This window comes from Medicago sativa, chromosome 1 (genome assembly GCF_051527215.1).
Source record: "Medicago sativa cultivar Bolivia chromosome 1, Bolivia_mono, whole genome shotgun sequence".
Lineage (NCBI taxonomy): Eukaryota > Viridiplantae > Streptophyta > Magnoliopsida > Fabales > Fabaceae > Medicago > Medicago sativa.
Genome location: NC_140749.1, coordinates 22,168,057 through 22,179,132, shown reverse-complemented (window position 1 = coordinate 22,179,132; position 11,076 = coordinate 22,168,057). Strand labels below are relative to the sequence as shown.

The 11,076-nt window shown below is 32.1% G+C and overlaps 1 protein-coding gene across 1 annotated transcript; it reads left to right on the top strand.

The window, feature by feature from the left end:
• The first annotated feature begins 1,199 nt into the window (after positions 1 to 1,199).
• LOC146953634 (isoliquiritigenin 2'-O-methyltransferase-like) lies at positions 1,200 to 4,859 on the top strand. The gene is made up of 4 exons (XM_085710914.1): positions 1,200 to 1,673; positions 3,785 to 4,101; positions 4,219 to 4,283; positions 4,386 to 4,859. Exons 1-4 carry the CDS (start codon positions 1,243 to 1,245, stop codon positions 4,683 to 4,685), a joined length of 1,113 nt encoding a protein of 370 aa, XP_085567040.1. The 5' UTR covers positions 1,200 to 1,242; the 3' UTR covers positions 4,686 to 4,859.
• Positions 4,860 to 11,076: the final 6,217 nt, after the last annotated feature.

Sequence of the window (11,076 nt, the reverse complement as noted above, 5' to 3'; positions counted from 1 at the left end):
GGAGTTGGTTGCGAGGCATTGGTATGCATGGGTCCCTTTTTGGCATGTATATGAAGGCCTCATAATCGCTTCGTTATAGTTGGGTGGTTTTTTAAAGGGGTTTTTGATCGAGCCACGTTTATACGGCAACCGATTTCCCCTTCTTTGTATTTTTTTGTCCACCCGAGCTTATTAGTGCGTCTTGCACGGGCTCGTTGGTTAATAAATTTTGCCATTTGAAAAAAAAAAGTGACAATTATTATGAGAAAAAGAAAAAATGTTAAAGAGACTATTATTGTGAGACGGAGGGAGTATAAAAAGTCAAATTTTAGACACATACAAACAAAGGACACATACAAACAAAAGACAATTTGGTAATATTAACACGCAAATCAGACACATTAATTACACTGACAACTTTTCTTAAAAAATGTGAAAAAGACAATGGGTGTCTACATTAAGGGACGGAGGGAGTATATAAAGGATTGCATAATTGAAGGAAATGGCACAAAAAAGTGAATATAACCATAGAATAATAGTTAACAAAAATGAGTTCCAATTCTAAGCAAAATAATCTTGCTACTAATGAGGTAGAAAAAGTTGATGATGCTTAACTTCAGTTGGCCTGTTACAATAAGAGACTAGAGAAGGTCGTCGCATGATCCAGGTGTGAAGATCGATTGAAACAACTTTTTACAGGCTATGAAGCACATACTCTGTCACAGACAATAGACACGACAAAGAGACTAACACATTGACAATGATTATAATTTGATAAAATACATAATTCAATATATTCATGTGTCGGAATCAGAATCGAAGTCGGAGATCGGCACATGTTTGATATCGGAACACGTCTAATTCGATGAATGTCTGCGTTTTATAGGTCACAAGAGAGATTTGAAATTAACTCATTTCTATATAAAAAAAAAAAATGTGGAGTCCATTTAAATCGAGGTAAAAAAAAGCAGTGCATTGAATATTTTTATCATTTACTTTTTTTAAACCTCATTGTTGTTTTCTCTTTTTAAACTAGAGTTGAAAACTACTGAGGATATTTCCCTGACATACTCAACTTGGCTGACGTACATTGACTAATATAACCAAACACATATAATCACGTTAATTAATTGCGATTGCGATGTTTGAAAATGTCAAAATTATCGACAAATTGGATTCCTATGTGTCTATATAAAGGATCACAGTATTGAAGGAAATTTACACACACAAAAAGTGAATATAACCATAAAATAGTTAGCAAAAATGAGTTCCAATTCTAAGCAAAATAATGTTCCTACTAATGAGGTAGAAAAAGTTGATGATGCTTATCTTTCTGCGTTGTTACTATGTTTTAGTAGGATTTTTCCTGCAATACTAAATGCTGCTATTGATCTCAATTTATTTGATATCATAGCTAAGTTACAAAATTCAAGTGAACATTCTAGCTTTTCAGCTTCTCAAATTGCTTCTGAGCTTCCAAATCAACACCCTGAATTGGCTGAGAGGCTTGAACGTATGTTGACTGTGTTGGCTAGTTACTCTCTTCTCACTTGCTCCATTCGTACCAATGAAGATGGTAAGAAAGAAAGAGTCTATGCTCTTTCTCCAATTGGTCAATACTTTGCATTGGATAAAGATGGAGGCTCTTTGGGTCCACTTTCAACATTAATCCATAGAGGATGTAACAGTGTTTGGTAAGTACTAGCTAGAAGTAATTTATATTAGAAAAATACTTGCATGTTTACAATAATTTAGACATTATATTTTCCCTAAAAAAAATAAAAATTAGACATTATATTTGAACGCACACAAGTCAAAATACATATCATTTAATTAGTTTAAAAATATATATTATTTAATTTTAGTGACTGATTGTTGTTCCTAAATGATTGTGATCACCTAAGACTTTCTCTTTTTTTAATAACAAAAATTTAAATTAACAGTGTCACAGTCCAAAAAAAGAAAACCTAAAATCTTAAAAACACTTGCATCGAAATTTATATATCTACCTTATTTCTTTAGGAGTTAGGGCTAGGGGTCGGCTCGAACCTAAGTCCTATCTTTTGATCATTAAATCAACCCATAATAAAAGTGGTAGATAGTAGTGATTTATTGTAAAATTTATTTTATAATGAAGACAAAGTACTTCTCTCCCTCAATAATTTTAGAGGTACCAAGCATTAGACCAAAAGGGTCCTTGAATTATGCTAATATTTTAGAAGATAGGTAAATATTATAAATTTATTTGCAAGTTTTCTTTGAATCTTAAGTTTTCAATGGCTAAAATCAATATAGTCGACAGTCCTAACAATTTAACAAATCAGCATCAGAGTTTTTTTTTTCCCTCCATATACAACTCTAATCTTAAATATAAGAAAAAGTTTATCAAATAAAGTTTTTGGATTCTTAAAAAACCTCCCTTGTTAACTTCTTTTGACAACAATTACTCCACTTAGAAAGTTAAATTTGAAATGATTTATCTGAAAATATATATTATCCTAATGATGCTCTAGTGTCCACTCTATTGTTGCTTAATGCATTTTTTATTGTTGATACAACAACTTCAGCAAGCCTTCCACGTGTTCAAACTTTTTAAATATTTAGTTCGTGTACGTTTCCATCAACCACCATAGATATTAATTGTTTCAACTAGTGCATGATTTGACACTCATTTGGAAAATCCCACATATGGATGAATTGGGACATTGATAACATCCCACATGAACTCTTGTTGACGTTTCCCTCAACTTCCGATGCATTAATATGAGAATGAAACTTATATAATTTGAAAAATCAATTTTGTATTTCATAATAATGTAAACATTTGTTTGGGGCATATTTTCGGATAAACTTATTTCAATCCAAACCAGACATATATGAGGTCTTTTTATGAAGTGTTCACAATTATATTTTCAGATAAATTTAATTTCCTTTCAAAAAAAAAAGATAAATTTAATTTCGTCTGAAAAATACTTTTATAGAGGGATGCTTTTTTTTTTTTTTTAAGAAAAAAAGTTTTGCTAAGTCGGACACAAGTTAAGGAGAGAAAAAAAATCAAAAAATAACTTTTGAATTAAAAAAAAATATTTAAACTATTAAAACATTTTTTTTGAGGGGTGAACTTTTAAAACATTGAGTGTATAATTTTAATAAAATATTTTTATACTTAGGTTTTTAATTTGTGCCATGAGGGCACACATTAGTATCTATCATATAAAAAATATGGTTTTAAGATAGATGATGGAAAAATCCATTAATATTTTTCGTCAAAGATGACGAACGACTCTATTGAAATTCAACAAATCCGGCCAACAATATGGAATCCAAATTTAAGTGATAGTCCAAATATTACGGGACTATAACCATCACACACCAATATTTTATTTTATATTTTGCTGTTGAAAATCATATACATATATAATAGAGACTAACACTTAATCATATACATATATATTACGGGACTATAACCATCACACACAAAAAATAATTTTTTTATAGAGTTGTGTATATACTTTATATGAACACGGCAAACACAAAACAAAGTTATCTTAAACTGACCATTCATGGGTAAAATGGGAATATAAAAATGATTGGGGGATAGAGATGTAGTTAGGAAAGTAAAAGTATTGTTAACAAACTAATAGTTAATTTATAGATTTAGGAAGCAAGAGTAATAGTGCATCTAATTTGCGAATATACCGTAGAAGTTTCTTATAATGCTTGCATTTGTTTCTTGTTTATTTTACAAGACTCCTAGTAAATATAGACATATTTGTATGGTAATAAAGATTATATGCACTTGCAGGGGTGATGCAAAGGATGCAATATTGGATCCTGATGTCAAAAATCTTTTTCAAAGTATCAATGGGACATCATTTTATCAATACACCAAGACAAATAAAGAATTGAATGATATTTTCAACCAAGCAATGGGCCAATCTGGACCATTAGAAATTAAAAGGATCCTCAAGTTATATAAAGGTTTTGAAGGAATCTCAACATTGGTTGATGTTGGAGGTGGAGTAGGAGAAACCCTAAAACTCATTCTCTCTCAATATCCTTCAATTAAGGGAGTTAATTTTGACTTGCCACAAGCTGTTCAAGATGCACCTACTCATCCAGGTAAAATATATCAATCAATCTATTTGTACATTCAACAATATTTAAAATATGAAAGTTTTAAGTCCCTTTACTTTAAGCCAAAAATAATAAGTACCATAAATTTTATTTTGCTTGTAGGGCTTGAGCATGTTGGAGGAGATATGTTTGAAAGTGTTCCAAGTGGTGATGCCATTTTACTAAAGGTTGGTCCACATGATAAACAAAATTTAAACAGTTTGGTATTAAATAAAAACAAATTTCTTCCTTAAAAAAAAATCTAATATTTTTTTCTTTTTAAATTGCAGCTTGTATGTCATAACTGGCCAGATGAAGAATGTGTGAAGTTTTTAAAAAATTGCCACAAAGCTTTACCAAAACATGGGAAAGTGATTGTTTTGGATTATATAATTCCAGAGGTGCCAAACCCTAGCAATATGTCTAAGCATGCTTGTGCTATTGACAATCTCATGTTTTTAGTAACAACTGGAAAGGAAAGAACTGAAGAAGAATTTGAGAGCTTATGTAAGAGAGCTGGATTTTCCAAATTTCATATGGCTTGCAGTGATGTCTCAGCCATGTCTGGAGTGATGGAGTTTTATAAATAATAAAAGTTACTTACTAGTAACTTTGTCAGCAGTTAATTTTATAAAATTTAAGACTAAAACAATAATTTCAAAGCAAAGAATAAGGACAATTGTGTCCAAACTTTGAAAGGTGTAACTTTCTAGTTTCTCATGTTTGTCGTAATAATTTATATATCAAGACTATTTATTTATTCATGAGTTGTATCATCACATAAAATACTTTATATCTTCTTTTTTTAGTTCTCTTTTTTAGATTATTTCCCCATATCAAATAATCATTAAATTTTTTAATTCTTGATGAAATTATTTGTGTTTTTTATATAATACTTATAAAATATTTATAAATTACCTTACAAAATAAAATGGGTTAAATATGTTTTTAGTCCCTATAAAATTACAAGCTTTCAAGTTTAGTCCCTACAAAAATTTTATTCACTTTTAGTCCCTATTTGCATTTTCTGGGGACTATTTTGGAGGACTAAAAGTATACATTTTTTGTAAAAAAAATTCAGAATATGGACTATTTTTACAAACTACAATATTTTTTTATCCTCGTGAGCTTAGCTCAGTTGGTTTAGACAATGCATAATATATGCAAGGTCCGGGGTTCAAACCCCGGCCACTACTACAAAAGAAAAACTACAATATTTGGAGGACTAAGGACTAAAATTACCATTAAAACTTTATAGGGACTAAACTTAAAAACTAGTGATTTTGTAGGGACTCAAAACATATTTAACCCAAATAAAATTACCACTTCTAATAAACATTCTCACCCATCATCTCGTAGAGTTTATACTAATAAACATTCTCACCCATCATCTCGTAGAGTTTATAATTGCTTCTTTGTGATGTTAGGTAAGTTTATAGCATTGACGATGTCTTAATTTCTCCTTTGCTATGCTTATTTGAAATACCTAAGACTTTTTTTCATCAAATGTAATGTGAGTGCAAAGTCAAAAGTATTCATTAGAATTAAAAGACTACTCCCTCCGTCCTAAATTATAAGCAAAAAAAAAAAAAATCACACTTATTAAGAAAACTAAAACATAAGAATTTGGAGTATAGTTTTTTGTGTTTTCTTTGGAAAAAGTTTTATAGGAAGATGTAAAAACAATTTTCATTGGCTATTGGTTATGGAAAAAAATGAAAGAGAGAAAATTGAATGTAATTTGCATTTAATTTTATAAGAATAAACAAAAGTTTTTCTTGGAAAAGATATTTTTTTTAAAAACAAGATTAAATAGGATAAAAGTTTGTTTTTTTTGCTTATATTTTGGGACAAAAAAAAATGAGTTTTTTTTACTTATATTATGGGACGGCGGGATTATTTGCTTGGCCTCTTCTATTTGACCAATACATGATCTTTTAACATTTCAAGAACATCAGTAACATAACTATTCATCAAAGTCACCAAAGTTTCAAAGTGAGAACTCCAATAAATTATCCGACGAATATTATCTGACAAATATTCAGTTTCATCTAGTATTCAATTAAAATTATAAAAAGGAATTTTTATAAGACTTATATTTTTTTTACAAAAAAAAAAAACATAATTGAGATATTGTGTGTGAAACTGTCTTTAGATATGATATACTCCTATATTATCGGATGGGATATATGCAATAAGCGTGTACTAGCATAGCGGCAAGGTAGTGTGAAGTTCACCTGAGTGTTTCCGGTTCGACTCCCTTTGATGAATTGATGAATGATGACACATTGAGAAAAAAATTCATTTTCATTTTTCATAAATTTTTCGCTTCAGCTTAAATTGAGAAAATCAAAAATTTTCGCTTCAGCTTAAATTGAGAAAAAAATTCATTTTCATTTTTCATCATATTTCATCATATCATCATTCATAAAAAATTCATTTTCATTTTTCATCATATTTCATCATATATTTTTCATCTTCATCATATTTCATCATATATTTTTCATCATATTTCATCATAATGAATGATGATATGATGAAATATGATGAAAAATATATGATGAAATATGATGAAGATGAAAAATATATGATGAAATATGATGAAAAATGAAAATGAATTTTTTATGAATGATGATATGATGAAATATGATGAAAAATGAAAATGAATTTTTTTCTCAATTTAAGCTGAAGCGAAAAATTTTGATTTTCTCAATTTAAGCTGAAGCGAAAAATTTATGAAAAATGAAAATGAATTTTTTTCTCAATTTAAGCTGAAGCGAAAAATTTTGATTTTCTCAATTTAAGCTGAAGCGAAAAATTTTGATGAAAAATGAAAATGAATTTTTTTCTCAATTTAAGCTGAAGCGAAAAATGAATTTTTTTTTTAAGCTGAAGCGAAAAATGAATTTTTTTCTCAATTTTCGGAACACACTACAGGACAAAAAGGAAAACGGCCATCCGAAAATGGTAGTTAATTGTTATTAGCCAGCCATCTCATTTGCCATTTATGTCATTAATTCTTATAGGGGGTCAAAAATTTCATTTTTTTTGGCAATAAGGTCAACAAAAAAAATTTTAATTACTGATCCTTTTCACACGATATTTAATTTTCATTTCAAACCTGTCATATAGTACTATTCACCAAAGGAATGCTTTCGCTAGTGGGACTTTTGATGCAAAGGTAACAGAAACTTTGATGGTTTTAATCCCTAAAGTTGACCACCCCTCCAACTTTAAGGAATTTAGACCAATCACGCTTTGTAATGTCATTCACAAGATCATATCTAAGGTTTTAGTGGATAGATTAAGACCTTTTTTGAATTCAATAGTGAGCCCTCTTCAAAGCAGTTTTATCCCAGGGAGATGTACTAGAGATAATGTTGTGGTTTTGCAAGAGGTGATGCATCATCTTAGGAAGAAGAAGAGTAAAAAGGGTGATATGATTTTGAAGTTGGACTTAGAGAAGGCTTATGATAGAGTCGACTGGGGATTCCTTGAAGATACTCTGCATATGTTTGGATTCCCTCAGACTACAATCTCTCTCATCATGCATGGTATCACAACTTCATCTATTTCCTTGCTTTGGAATGGTAGCAAGTTGGATAGTTTTAAGCCCAAACGAGGACTTCGTCAGGGGGACCCTTTATCTCCTTATTTGTTTGTGCTTTGCATGGAGAGACTTAGTGATATGATTACTACAGCGGTTACAAACAACAATTGGAAGCCTATTAAGGTGACTAATTCAGGTCCTGCTATATCACATCTCTTCTTTGCAGATGACGTACTTTTGTTTTCAAAGGCAAAGGTATCTCAAGCAAGGGTAATAAATCAAGTCTTGGAAAATTTTTGTAATATTTCCGGCATGAAGGTGAGCATGGAGAAGTCTGTTATTTTTGCTTCCAAGGGTGTGTCAATGGCAAAGAGGGAGAAGGTTAAACAAGTGCTTAACATAAGATTTACGAATCATATTGATAAGTATTTGGGGTTCAGAATTTTCCAAGGGCGAGTCACTAAAGAAGATTTCAATGATATCCTTGAAAGAGTGAACTCTAAACTTGCTTCTTGGAAAGGTAAGCTTTTGAACAAACCGGGAAGAATGACTGTGGGGAATGCAGTGTTAACGGCTCTACCGACTTATGGGATGCAATTGCATTGGTTTCCGCAAAATATTTGTGACCACTTTGATAAGATGATTCGTAACTTTATTTGGAAAGGAAGTAATGATAAAGGGCTACACTTGGTGGGGTGGAAAAAATCACAAGAACTAAAAGGAATGGTGGTCTTGGTGTGCGTGTAGCGAGACTTCAGAATACTGCTCTTCTAGGCAAACTAATTTGGGAGTTGGTTTCTTCTGAGAACAAGTTATGGGTCTCTCTCCTCAAGTCAATTTATTTCCCCAATGGATCCTTCTTAGCTGCGCGCAAGGTGAATGGTTCTCATGTCTGGAAGTCTATTCAAAAGGCGTTTGATCAGCTCCAAGACGGCTTTCGATTTAAATGTGGAAATGGTGCTTCAAGTTTATGGTTTGATAGTTGGGTGACTAAGGAACCTCTTTGTCGTCAAGTGCCGTTTGTGGATATTCATGATCGGGATTTGAAGATTCAGGATGTGTTCATAGGTGGTCAGTGGCAGCTTCAACAGCTTTATACTGTCCTTCCAGAGGAAATTCTAGATCTGATTAGTACCATGCAACCGAGAATGGTAGATGATGTAGCAGATAGTTGGCGATGGGATCATTGTGTTACAGGAATATATTCAACAAAATCAGCTTATCACACTCTTTTGAACCGCTTCCATGATGTTGACAACAACCACAACTTTAATTGGATTTGGAAACTCAAGGTATCTTCCAATATTCAATTTTTTATGTGGCAAATTTGCCTTAGTTCTCTACCAACAAAGTCAATTCTTGTATCTCGTCATATAGCTCCGTCAGCGACTTGTCCTATTTGTAATACATCAGAAGAGACTATGATCCATTGTCTTCTGACTTGTACAATAGCTAAAGAGGTTTGGAACAAGTGCTTCAATACTTCTCTTATTCCACCCGCGGATGACAGCTCCTTTAGTTATTGGGTGGAGAATTGTTTTAAAATTCATGGAATTTTCCCTCTTTTAATCATGTGGAAATGTTGGTGTGCTAGAAATAAGTTCATTTTTGAAGGCATAAAGACACCCTCCTTTATAATTGTAGCAGAGTGTACTGCTCTTTACATGCACACTGTCAAGGCTTTTGGGATTGGGGGCACAAGTGCTCGTGGAAGTGGGGTTGCGCGTGAGGTTTGTTGGAAGAGGCCAGACACTGGATGGATTGCTTTGAATGTTGATGGGAGCGCTCTCACTAACCCAGATGCAGCGGGGTTTGGAGGCATCATCCGAAATCATGAAGGTCGATTCATGCTTGGGTTTAGTGGATCGGTTGGTTGGTCTAATATCTTGTATGCTGAGTTGATGGGTTTGCTTAAAGGTATGTTGTTGTGTTGGGAAGAGGGGTACCGAAAAGTTCAATGTTTTACCGATTCCTTGGAAACTATTAGACTACTTAATGAGGCAAACACATTATATCATCTTTATGGTAATGAGGTTGCTTTGTTGCGTAAGCTGCTGCAACGTAATTGGCAGGTGCATATATCTCACATATACCGCGAAGGTAACTCTTGTGCGGACTGGTTTGCAAAGACGGGTGCTAGAAACAATGTCGACTTCACAGTTTGTAGAAACCCCCCTACAGATTTAGGGCCCCTTTTAATTGCTGATGCTAATGGCACTCGGTTTGTGAGACCTTAGTTTTTCTTTCCTTTTTCCTTTGTAACCAAAAAAAAATAGTACTATTCACCAAAAGAACCTGTCAAGGCCATATAATATTGGAATGATAGTAATTTCCGTTTAAGACTTTTGCACTGTCAAGGCTTGTTCTTTTCCAATATCCTTATTTATTAATTTTGTTACGTTTGAAGCAAATTAACCTAATTTTTTTCCGTTTATTTGTTTTATTAGGTTTGCAATTATTTAACCTAACAAATTTCATCTAAAAAAATGCATTGCACACCAATTTCATTCCTATCCTCTTGCCTTTTTTTTGAAGAAAATATTTTATACCATATCAATGATCTTACGGTTTAAAAATTATTTATTGATCTCTATTATAGTCGAGAAAAGACGTACGACGCACGGGTCAAAAGTCTAGTAAGTAATATATTTGAGCTTGAATCTTAGATGGTTTTTTTTCTTTTTCTGGTACGTGCCATGTTTGATGAATATTAAACGTAATTTAACTTTTTGAATATTGCATCAAGCTGTACAAATTGAAATTGGCAACTGGTAGAAAAGTTGCACTTTGCTGGCGAATTATGATTTGTTTTGACTTTAAGCATCGTTTCTAAATTTACTATTAAAAGCCTAGAACGGTAACCAATTACCGTTTATGATTTGTACTCCCTCCGGTCACTATTATAAACAAATTTTGACTTTTTAGTTTCATTCAATAAATGATGTATGTGGTCTATATTGTAGACCACATACATCATTTATTGAATGAATCTAAAAAGTAAAAATTTGTTTATAATAGTGACCGGAGGGAGTATATGACAAGGAGTTTTTTTTTTTTGGTAGTGATATGACAAGGAGCTAATAAACAAATTAACTAATAAGGAGGTAACTCTTTCAAAAAAAAAAAACACTAATAAGGAGCTATTAACAATTTGAGAAATGATAACTAAACACAAATTTTTAAACACAATACAGACACCATGGGTAATTTGGATATTTCAACCTTAAAACAGGGGTAGTTATGTAAATACACCACAACCCTCTTCTCCCTCACTTCTCTGCGTGTGTTTTTCTTTCCCCATTCTTCCACCATCTCATCACAGCCATCATCGTTTCAACAGCGACCACCACCTTCGTTTACTGTCATCAATCTCCGTCATCGAGAACGAACATGAATCACAAATAGAATTAAACAGAGGCACATGAATACGA